This window comes from Mauremys reevesii, linkage group 1 (assembly GCF_016161935.1).
Source record: "Mauremys reevesii isolate NIE-2019 linkage group 1, ASM1616193v1, whole genome shotgun sequence".
NCBI lineage: Eukaryota > Metazoa > Chordata > Testudines > Geoemydidae > Mauremys > Mauremys reevesii.
Window position 1 is genome coordinate 342,219,716 of NC_052623.1, and position 12,694 is coordinate 342,232,409.

General features: G+C 42.2%; 1 protein-coding gene across 1 annotated transcript in view; it reads left to right on the forward strand.

The window, feature by feature from the left end:
- Positions 1-12,694, forward strand: part of SEMA3A (semaphorin 3A) — a 305,059-nt gene that overhangs the window by 186,692 nt on the left and 105,673 nt on the right. The window contains exon 6 of the mRNA XM_039519100.1: positions 2,494-2,613. Within this exon, the coding sequence (XP_039375034.1) occupies positions 2,494-2,613 (120 nt within the window). The remainder of the gene's footprint in view (positions 1-2,493; positions 2,614-12,694) is intronic.

Sequence of the window (12,694 nt, forward strand, 5' to 3'; positions counted from 1 at the left end):
AAGCAAAAAAAAATCTGAAGATCAATGTCTCGTGTATCTTACATTATAATACATCAGGGTGGCATTACTATTCTATCTCTGTTGAATTTTTTATAGCTTGCCTGGTGGTGGCCTATAGCAGTCCTAGGGGTAGGAGTCTCACCTGCCCTCACAGAGCCATGGTTTGTGCTTGAGAGTCTCTTTCATTCTCTCATGAACAAGTCACAGGGACTGAGGCTGCAATCCACTGAAGTCAATGGGAATTCTATATAGGCAATGATTTAAGCATTGGGCCACTATTTCCTGATCCTGCAAGCTATCCATATGAGTGGAGACTGCACCTGCATGGAGCCTCACTGAAATTAATGGGTCTCCATGCGGCAATATCTCATGAATCAATTTGCAGGACTAAGACCATAATCTCTACCTGTTCCCAGTGGTGGGGCAATAGAATTTCACTGTTCCTCATTTGTTTCCACTCTGGCATTGTATTGTTTGCTGTTGATTGTAATTTTTGTTCCACAAATATAGGTAAATTAGATTTTAAGAACACTATTTAGCAGGAAAAACTGTTAATTTAGGCCCTACATTCTAGATCTTGTTCAAAAGCTGTATACAACCAAATAGCAATAAAATATTTCCATTAATTTTGTAAAAATTAACATTCAGTGAAAAAAGTTTTTATTTTGTTTGTATTTAAATGTTTCTCTGCAGTGTTTGCAATCCAGGCTTTGCAGCACGATGTCAGAGCATGAGATATCAGAAAGTGACACTGACATACTCATTTTCATGGCTCAAACTGAAGGAAATGCAAAAAAGTAAATAAATAGATACCATGTACATATTGATGAGCAAATTAGATTTTAAAATTGGTTTCCTTTTTAATAGCATAAGGCATCACTAGGAAAACAGGTGAAGAATTTTATAAGTGATTATTACTATACTTATTTTTTATTAAAGATAAATACAATTGTTTACAGTTTGTTATTTACTTAAAGTATATAATTTAAGGCCTGAGTCCTGCAAAGACTTGTGAACATGCTTAACTTTATGTACTGTGAGTAGTCCAACTGACTTTGCAGTGAGTAAAGTTAAGCATGTGCATAAGTCTTGGCAGAATCAAGGCCTAAGTGACTACAGTAGAGTTGAGGAGGTTATGAATTGCAGCAACTATGCAGTGATTTATTTTGTATCAGTTCATCCCATCTGCACATCTTTTTTCAAATTGTTAGTTAATTAAATACAGGAAGGCATTTCTCTTAATTATTTTATTCTGAGCGGCCATGTTTCTATACATGAGTTTTATTTTGTGAATGGAGAAACAACCTACATCACAAAGGCAGAGACTACTTCAAACAGAAAGAAGGGAAATTGTCTCTATGTATTTTTTTAGCTATGTAGGCCCTAACTCAAAATGAAATGAAATGTCCAATAATAAATAAGCCTTATAAACACCATGAAAGGACCATAACTGTAAAATCCGTTCATTCTGCCAAACGTGCCTGACGCACTGGAGCATCCATTATAGGGTTGCCAACCCTACTGGATTGGCCTGGAGTCTACCAGAATCGGCACTGATCTCCTGGTGACTATTGAAAGAAATCCTGAAGATTTTAATAGGCTTTTAAAAGTCCGGTCAGTGGCGTAGTGGGGCTAAGGCAGGATCCTTACTTGCCCTGGCTCCATGCAGCTCCCGGAAGCAGCCAGCACGTCCGGCCCCTAGGCTCAGGGGCAGCCAGGGGGCTCCACATGCTGCCCCCGCACCAAACGGCAGCTCCGCAGCTCCCATTGGCCAGGAACGTGTCCAATGGGAGCTGTGTGGGTGGTGCCTGTAGGCAGGGGCCGCACATGGAGCCACCTGGCTGCCCCTGAGCCTAGGAGCCAGCGGAACATGCCACAGCTTCCAGGAGCTGCCTGAGGTAAGTGCCGCCTGGCCAGAGCCCGCACCCCTCACCCCTTCCCGCACCCCAATCCTCTGCCCTAGCCCTGAGTCCTCTCCTGCACTCAAACTCCCTCCCAGAACCTGTACCCCAAGCCCCCTCCCACATCCCAACCCCCGTCCCAGCCCTGAGCCCCCTCCTGCACTCCAAACACCTTAGCCCCATTCCAGAGCCCCCCCCTGCACCCTAAACCCCTCATCCTTGGCCCAAGCCCAGAGCCCTCACCCCCTCCCGCACCCCAACCCTCTTCCCCAGACCTGAGCCCCCTTCCACACCCCAAACCCCTCATTTCTGGCCCCACCCCAAAGCCCACATCCCCAGCTGGAGCCCGAACCCCTACCCGAACCCCAGCCCTCTGCCCTAGCCCAGTAAGGGGGTATGGAGTGAGTGACGGATGGAAGGGCAGGGCCTTGAAGAAGGGGCAGGGGAGGGGCATGGCTTAGGGGGAAGGAGCAGGGGATGGGGCGGCGCAAGGGTGTTCAGTTTTGTACAATTAGAAAGTTGGTAACTCTAGTCCGTTAGTCATGCTCCCTGCTAGAATTCACTTTGCGTATGTGTTTTCTTTCCTTCACAGAAAGAATGTGCTAATTTCATCAAAGTGCTTAAAGCTTACAACCAGACTCACTTGTACGCCTGCGGAACTGGGGCTTTCCATCCAGTTTGCACCTATATTGAAATCGGACGACATCCCGAGGTAACAAGAAGATTTTTTAATACTTTTTCTTTAAAAAAAAAACCAACCCCCCCTCCCCTCCTTTATTGATGTTTAGCCATGACCTCTTCCAGCCAAAATGGATCATTACTAATTTCTGCAGTGCATAGGTCCAACTTCTGAATCCAGTGTGTTCTGATTTACACAGTATTAAACCAGAAGCTGGGAATGGGCGACAGGGGATGATTTATGATTACCTTTTCTGTTCATTCCCTCTGGGGCACCTGGCATTGGCCATTGTCAGAAGACAGGATACTGGGCTAGATGGACCTTTTGTCTGACCCAGTATGGCCGTTCTTATGTTTATTACCTGCCCCCCAAAATTAAACAAATAAAACCACACCCGCTTTGTCTGGTTTATAAAATCAAATGTGCTTCCTTTTTTAGTTTGTGGTAGATATCAGCTATCTGAGGATACGATATTATCAACACCTTTGTTCTAGTGCCAGCTTTGTCCTCCAGGTCTCTTCCTAGTCAGTAGAGTCTGACACTGCGGCCGCTTTCTCCCATCTGGGAATTAAGACACAATGCCACACAAGCATATTTCTCAGCTCTCCAATTTGTCCTGACACACTGACAGTTTTGCTGGCTCAAATGAGGCCTGGTTTTCTTTTTCTTACCCTCGCCCCCGCTATCCCTCCCCTTGCTTTTGTTATTTATTTGTTGAATGCCCATATTGTGCTCTGTGTTGCAGAAAACATGAAATAGACTCAGAAGAGCTCATTCCTCTTTTTAACTAAATATAAAACTGATGGGCCAGATCCCCACTGGTGTAAATCAGCGTTGCTCCACTAAAATCAATGGAGCTGTGCTATTTACATAGCTGAGGCCTTGGGGGATGCGGGTGGTGTCTTAGATTTGATCCATTTTCTGCTTTGTTCTTTCCTAAAAGGTTAAACTTTTATTATAATATTAGCATAAGTCTATAATATAAGTGAAGCCACTTTGCCTTTGTTCTCTATGTGGCTATTGCTGTCTGGATCCTTTCAATTCATAGAATAAATTCTCTTGATGTCTTCTCAGCCATCACTTGTTTAATTTATGGAGCTGAGGGGGGAGGTGCTGTTGATTCTGGGGGGCCGGGGGAGAATCCATAGTTGTGTTACATTGACTTGCTCTGATCACTGAAGCAAAATTATTAGAGTCACCTCATGGAGTTGACATTCAGGATTGCAGATTGCCAGGAAAATAAAGACATCTTTGTTTAAATGAATGACCCTCCATCATTTAAAAATTGGATTCTGCTTCTTATAGAAAAAAATAACAGATTCTTTGAGTGATGACTTAGCAGTCTGGGAGTGATTTTTCCCTACAAAAATGTCTTTTAATATTCAAAACATGCATCCTTCTTAGTGTGCTAAGCATCAGGTTTGGGGAGAGATGAAGGGAGTGCTTAGTGGAAGGATTTTGGGCTCTGTAAGGCTTGTAGTCTTGGCAATTAGTGATTGTCTCTTGACCACACACAGGATGCCATTGCTTACTGCATTAAGCAGATTCTTTGCTTCCTGAGATCCATTTGGGAATTGGTAGACATATTAATTAACTCTTGTTCTGTAAGATGTGTGTCAATCAATTCTTGGCTATCTGCCAATTGTAGCTATCTGTGGAGAGATAGCAAGTATGAGGTCATTTACTTTTACATTTGGCTGTTTTATGAGCATACGGTAAAACTCACACACTTTATCCAGGATTTATGGAAAGGATGATCAGAGACTAGGGACCAGATCCAACCTTGGTGTAACACCACTGACTTTGACATTGGGATGAATTTGTCCCAAGAACTGTAGCCACTCATTTGCATTTGCTTCTTTCTGATGAACTGTAATTACCAAGATGGTCTAAATCCTTGAGTCTGCTGTCATTTGGTCCTCCTGCGCCTCAACACCATCCTCAGGCTGTAACCTCACAATCCAGTCAGAGTAAGGGGAGCATGTAGCATCGGTGCTGAAACTAGGGGTACTGGAGGTGCTAATGCACCCCCTGGCTTGAAGTGGTTTCCATTATATCCAGGGTTTACAGTTTGGTTCAATGGATCTCAGCACCCCCACTATGCAAATTGTTTCAGTACTAGTGGCATGTAGCTGTGCTGCCTCAGAAGCAAGACATTGACTCTCACAGTTTAATTCATCAGACTGAACATGCTACCCGCAAACATACATAATCTAATAAATACATTGTGAGTTATACCAGTTTCCTGGGAAAGGCAGGAGCTTGTTTAAACCTGTTCCAGATTTGGAAAGGAATAGTTGAAGCACTTAGAGAGAAAAATAACACTGATTTCTGAACGGACTCCCTTTAAAATGCCAAGACTCGAGCCAGAGACAATAAAAAGAGAGACCCAAAGAGGCAACATTCTCCCCACAACTCTTTTATAAAGGTTTCTAGAGAGAAACTTAGGCCTCTGTCTTGCTCCCATTAAAACAAATGGCAAATTTCCCATTGACTCCAGTGGGAGCAGGATCAACCTCTTAGTGGTATTACCCTTATTATTATAAATCACTGTGAGTCAGACAGTGCTGTGAAGGAACAAACCATAAGTACAGGGAGGCACAGAGCGGCACAAACCCAGGATGCACGTCTGGCTAGCTGCAGTGTGTGGGGGGGAGGGGCAGGGGGAGAGTAAGACTTGGCCTTCTCACTGTCCTCTTTGGGGTAGCTTGTGCCCCACAGGGTACAAGCAGGAGCAGTCCTTGGGCTCAGAAGATGCAGGAAACAATTCTACCTGGTCCTTGCATTGGTGGTGGAAGGCACGAGATGTCTCCCTGCACCCTCCCCGGATTCTTGCACACTCAGACAGGCGGTACAAAATAGTGAGCCAGATCCACAACTGGTGTAAATAGGTGAAGCATTATTGACTTCATCAGAGAAAAGCTGATTTACACCAGCCATCCCCAGCATCCTTAATTGTCTCCTCTCAATTCTCTTGTGATCGTTCATCCAATTAACAATAATTTTTAACAGTATGAACCTAAAAGATCTGGGATCACTTTGTTTTGCAGTTCATTTCTCATCCTTACTCGATAAAGGAGCTCTACATTTAGTTCAGATTTATGATGTATATAAAACTTTAAGTCTGAAATTATATAATGCTACCACCTGTAACATATTTGCTTTTTCCGGTTTCTGTGCATTTGAAAAACCTTTGGTACAAGTCATAAAATGTTGTTAAATTATACCTTCCACTATGTTCCCATCCTCCCCACAATACATCACATTAGAAGAAGTCCAGAGTGCACTTTTTCCAAGTAATGGGCCTCCTGTTAGGATAAATTTAAATCTTTTTTTTTCCCCACAGCAATGGAGGACCACCCCTCTCCTAAGGAGAGTGTCTAATGGCATTGGCAGAAGTGATTGTCGCACATGTAGGCATACCTAAGCTACCTTTGATCAAACTAGCTTGCTCAATATCACAGTGAAGCCACAGCAAGACAGGCTCTCCATCCATGTACACAGGGTCCCAAGCAGGGGCTGCTCCAGGCACCAGCACGCCAAGCGCGTGGTTGGGGCGGCATGCCGCGGGGGGCGCTCTGCCGGTCGCCGGGAGGGCGGCAGGCGGCTCTGGTGGACCTCCCGCAGGCGTGCCTGCGGAGGGTCTGCTGGTCCCGCGGCTTTGATGGAGCATCCGCAGGCACGCCTGCAGGAGGTCCACCAGAGCCGCGGGACCAGCCGTCCCTCCGCAGGCACGTCTGCGGGAGGTCCACCGGAGCCGCGGTACCGGCGACCAGCAGAGCGCTCCTCCCCCGGTGTGCCACCGTGCTTGGGGCGGCAAAATGGCTAGAGCTGCCCCTGCTCCCAAGCACCTAGCCCAGGCCTCCGACCATGCTGTTGTAGCTTCTCTGCTATTTTTCGCAGCTGATCAAAGCTAGCTCAGGAATGCCTATGCATGCTGCAGTCACACCTCAGTGTAGACACACTCCAAGGATAATACAATGATTGAGAAATGTGAGTTACTGTTGGAAGAAAAGCAAACACGATGTTTCATCATATAATACAAAGCATGGGGCAATAAAATGACTTCACTGGGAGCAGATGTGGCATAAATGGCATAGCTCCATCGAAGACCATGGAGCTACACAAGTTTATATCAGCTCAGAATCTGGCCTGTGGTTTTTAAGTGAAACATTTGAGCAAACGATGTTTTTAATTGTAAGTTAAGGCTCATCTGAGTGTAAACTTTCGAACTTGCTTTCTGTCCAATTAAAAGTATGTTTATATGACGTTCATAGCGCTCTCCAATTATTAGAAAAACGGAGTTATATTAACAAATGCAAAAGAATAGGATCTAAAGCACCTCCATGATATTAGAGTTCTTGTCATAATTATGGTTACCAGGAGATACTGACAAAAGAAGCTGTAGTTTTACAAAAAAATTGTAGCAATTACTTTTAATATAGTGATGCCATTTAAACACTAGGAACTATCTCATTACTCTTGTGATAGTAAAACATAAGAGGCCGAATGCTCAGCTGATGTAAAGTGGCATTGCTCCCCTGGAGCACTGTCTTCATTTGCCAAGGTTGTCTTTGCTACTGCAGTGAATTGTACAGGGTGACCTCAGCCTTGAATGTTCCAAAGGTGAAATCCTGTGGCATGTGGATAGGCTTAAAAGTTGGAGGAATAATTAGTGTTCTTCTGCACTGGGGGACTCCTAGCCACAGAGAAACTCTATTCCTCTTGTATTAAGCAAAGCTGTAGGAATAGCTCCCTGTGTAAATGTGTGGAAGAAGTGATATGAGTCAGGATGGTGGCCAGATCTAGCCAGGGATTTCACAAGACTACCTGATATGACAGAGACATGGGGACTATTGATTCCAGTGTAGTCCTTAGAATAGGTAATAATTGAAGATATACCAATCTCCTAGAACTGGAAGGGACCTTGAAAGGTCCTCAAGTCCAGCCCCCTGCCTTCACTAGCAGGACCAATTTTTGCCCCAGATCCCTAAGCAGTCTCCTCAAGGTTTGAACTCACAACCCTGCGTTTAGCAGGCCAATGCTCAAACCACTGAGCTATCCCTCCCTGGGATAGAACAGCTCTGCTGGCACTCTGTGCCAGCTAGGTGAATTTCACATGATCCCATGTTATCCCATGTGGAGACATTTGATTAAGTCCAGCTTTGCACAGAAGTCAGATTTCGCTTCAGCTTCTAAGAAGAATAAATCTTGACATGCTCAAAACATTGTAAGCATTTTAGGGCCTATTCTCTTTTCAGGTTATGTGTACGACTACTATTGATATCAGTTAGGCACAGGTATGTAAAGTAAGCCTTTCAATGAGCATAGGCAATCATCTACAACAGGTGAATGGGCATCACACACAACAATATAAGCGTGGCAATCCACCATGTGGTGATTAGTATTTGCATACATTTGCAACCTGAACAGCTTGTCTTTGGTAAAGCCTGAAAATCATTTTAATAAAGAAGCGAAAGGTGGGGTAGTTGGAACCTCTGTGCATTTTTAAGCATCATCTCAGATCACCATGTATTTCCTAGGAGTCCAACTTTATGTTTCCATTAGTACCTTTAGTTACATTGCTCTGTCTTGTTGTAAAGTTACAGAAATAGTAGGTCAACATAAATATGTAATTTGAGTCCCATATATAAGATTTTTTGAAAAACTCCATAACCCACTAAAAAAATATAAATATATGAATCTGGCTCAACTTTTAATCACTTTTTCTGATGTATTACAGAGCTTGTGTTATTTTTAGGTGCATTTACTTTAGTACTACAAAAGATAATTCTACTGATACTTTTCAGGGCTCATTCCTGACTTCCTTACTCAGGAAAACTCCAATTGAAGTCCATTTCCTAAGTAGCCTCTTTGTGTTGGGTTCTTAGTGTGTTTATTTTGATATTTTAGGTGGTGTCAATAGTTTATTTCTGACAGCAGTTTGTCTACACTGTATATCATAGATGAGGTCTAATAGCAGTGGCTGGCACCTTTAGGTCTCGCTACATATACATATAGAATTTCTTTGTTAAGAGTGTCTCTTGCCTTTGCAAGATTTGGACTCACATTTTACACCAACAATTGAATTGTGGACACAAATCAGGACATTTGTGACTCTAGCCACCTAATTTGTGATATAAGTCAGGTAGCTGCAAGCACAACTACTTAGATTTGTAGATACAATTCATTGTATGGCATGCTCAGAAAGGAAGGCAGGTCCTTATGCCACCTGAAAATTTAACTCTAAACGTTTGTGATAATATTTTATAGTGGATTGAACCATTTGGTCTCCTACCTACAGGGTGTAAAGTTATATGAAAAAAGAATGGAGCTATGCCATTTTATACCAGCAAAATATCTGGCCCATTATCTTAAAATTTGAATGTGGTACAAATATATTTTTTGGGACAAAAGTGTTTAGCAAAGGGGTCAAGCTTTAATCATTGCCAGGGAATGAGAGCATCTTAGGCTTTCAGCTGTCATTTAGCACGTTCAGTTCTGCCCTTGTATATTTCATAATTACACATTGGTAGCTTGGAATCTATGTCTAAAGTGACAGAAATGTAAGTTAGTAATTATGTCTGTGCTTGGTTTTGAAATTCACAATTTGAGCATTTACATGTAGAAAACAAAATCAAGTGTTGAACTGTCAGAAGTCAAAACAGGGAGTTTGGCTTTTGGTTTTTTTTGTTTTTTTTGATGGTCTTTATTCTCCAGTCTAGCAACTTAACCTGATTTAATGGAATCAGTAGTTGCTTAGCAAATCATAATAGGAGAAGATCTAACATATGATGATGAGCAGAGGAAGCCCTTGTAGCTTACAACAGCAGGGGCTATTTGTTGCACTGTAGAAGCCCCTAATGAATCCCTGTTTTATACTTCTAATCTGATCAACTCAGCTATTCAACAACTGTCCTTTATTTGGTACTTGATAAACATATCCAAATTGCTGCAGTACTACTCTGAAGCTTCCTCTTGAATAAAAAGGCTAAACCTTAGAATCATCTCACCTATAGATATATTTGTAAGGAATGATTTAATTAAAGTAGCTCTGCAGCATGATGTTCTGTCATACTTAGCAGCTTTTGTTTTAACTGAAAACTCCTTTAAGATATTTACTGATAGGCATTTGCTCTGGGGAAGATTCTGGGTGGCATTATGGTCTCAATTCCTCTCCTTAAAGACTGATCACCAGAGAGATGCAAAAACATAAAACTTTATTTGGTTTGTGGGCAGATATCCTGAATATTGCCTTCTAAAAATATCACACGCACAAACAGGAACCATCAAGATCACAAATGCTTTGCTTTGTTTAGTGTGGTAAGATTCTAGGCTGTGTCAAATTTGGATCCTTTGCCTTCTAATGAGTAGAATCTATATGCTAGCACTCTTTCATGACCATAACTAAGAACACGATTGTTCTTTAAATGTACATTACTTTCAGCCCTTTGTTGCTGAGAAATGCTTGTTGATTACAGTGAAGAACTGTATACAGTATGCCACAGTTGAATGACTTCCATGAATGGGAAACTAAAGCCAGTCGACATATTCATTAGGTTCAAAGAAATGAGCCTCAGAACTGTGGGAAAACTTTTGTTTATGCTACTGGAGGGGGAAAAAGAAAGAGAGAGAGAGAGACTGCCACGAAAGCAAATTCATGGAGTGGATCACACACAGAGAGTAGTAGACAGAATTTTCATTTAGATTACAGGTAATGCCATATTTGTTTGAGTCCATGGCTCAAAACTATCCCAAGGCATTTCACAGAGAATAGGTGCAGCACACTGGTAACTGGAGTACTCAAGCTTTAGGCAGTTCTTAGAATCTGGGACTGATGCGTCTGTCACTTACATTTATTTTACATTGTTACAACTGCCTTTAATGGAGTTTTCTTTGATTTACACCAGTGTAACAGAGAGGAGACTCACGTCTCTTTTTTTTCTGTACTATCACAGAAACAGCATGAATTTCTAGCACCTCATGTTTGATGTGTCAGATAGTTTTGCCATAGCTTTTAGGAGCATGAATTCTAATGATCTTTTCTTGCTAGTGCCTGGAATACTCCCACTGTTTGCAATTGGATGTTAATTATTTCTTCTGTCAGTAAAAGGATGTTTAGGAGAATTATTTACTTCCCGGATATGAATAGTCACACTGTCAGCATGGTGACCTCATCATATGAGACAAACAGAGCCTGACATAATATGGTGTAACACAATTCACTTCCTGATTCATTTCAAAGGTAAGGCGCAATCCTGCCAAGTACTGAGAGCCCTCAAGTCTCATTGACCTCTCGGGGTTAGATCTATAGAGATCATATTTTAAAAAGAGTTGGCTCACAGACTAACACTGTGGCACTGTGCTCATGTTGGGGGAGATTTATCTCCATTCATTCAGAGAGACTATAATGTTTCTAGTAGCCAGAACATTCAGCACATCTTGTCTTATTAGAGAAAATAATTGAAAACATTAACCCAGCTTCATACTCATGCAGCATATGCAAAGTTTCATCCACACACCTCCAGTTAGAATGGACAAGAATGACTGAACCCTTTGATCTCCATATGAACATGGAAAAAAATAAAACAAGCAGCCACCATCTGTTGGGAAACAAATTTAATGAAAAGGGTGGATACTGGAGTACAGTACATTCCCTGACTTAACTGAGGAAATGACTTTAAAATAGATGGAATAAAGTAATACGTGATTTAGGACTATATGATACAGAAAAATAGCATCAGAAAGCTATATAGTACATAATTGAGTAGATCAGAATCAAGGCTGTATTATTCATAGTCAGAATCCATGTCACAAAACCTGGTTGACAGGAACTGACCTCAGATAGAAGAATCACATTTTAAATGTAATTTTGCAGCTGAAGGAAGTGCCTGTATTATGTTTGATAGCCCAATACAAACATCTTGTCAAGTACGCTCTAAACATTTGGGGCAATGAAACAGCAGGTTTCAGCTGTGGCTGATGTTCTACGTTTAAGCCATGAAGTTATAAAACGTAGAAAGCTGCAAACATTACTGGGGCTTTTATTGGGTTTCAGGAGTAAGGGCCTGATCTGAAGCATAGTGAAATCAGCAGCAGTCTTCCCATAGACTTCAATGGGCATTGAATCAAGCCCTGTGAGAGCCAATGCATCATTTCAGGGCTCTTGTTGCCTATTCCCTGATTTTCAGTCACAGCTCAGAGATCATGGGGCTGCATCTCTGACCATCCTGGCTAATACCCTTCAATGAACCTATCCTCCAATAACTTATCTAGTTCTTTTTTGAAACTCATTATAGTTTTGGCCTTCACTAGGGCCGGCTCCAGACACCTGCACAGCAAGCGGGTGCTTGGGGCAGCCAACGGAAAGGGGTGGCACGTCTGGGTCTTCAGCGACAATTCGGCAGTGGATGCCTCTGTCCCTCTTGGAGGGAAGGACCTGCCGCCAATTGCCACCGAAGAATGAAGCGGCGGAGGTAGAGCTGCCCCGATTGTGGCTTTTTTTTTTTTTTGCCACTTGGGGTGGCAAAAACGCTGGAGCCAGCCCTGGCCTTCACAACATCCTCTAGCAACAAGTTCCGTAGGTTGACTGTGCGTTGGGTGAAGAAGTACTTCCTTTTGTTTGTTTTAAACCTGCTGCCTATTAATTTGATTGGGTGACCCCTAGTTCTAGTGTTATGTGAAGGCGTAAATAACATTTCCTTATTCATTTTCTCCAAACTGGTCAAGATTTTATAGACCTCTATCATATCCCCCCTTAGTCATCTTTTTTTCAAACTGAAAAATCCTGGTCTTTTCAATTTCTACTCATATGGAAGCTATTCCATACCCTAATCATTTTTGTTGCCCTTCTCTGTCCCTTTTGCCAATTCTAATATGTCTTTTTTTGAGATGGGGGCAACCAGATTTGCAAGCAATATTCAAGATGTAGGTGTACCAAGGATTTATATAGAGGCATTATGATATTTTCTATCTTATTATCTATCCCTTTCCTAATTGTTCCTAACATTGTTAGTTTTTTTGACTGCCACTGCACATTGCATGGATGTTTTCAGAGAACTATCCACAATGACTCCAAGATCTCTTTCTTGAGTGGTAACAGCTAATTTTGACC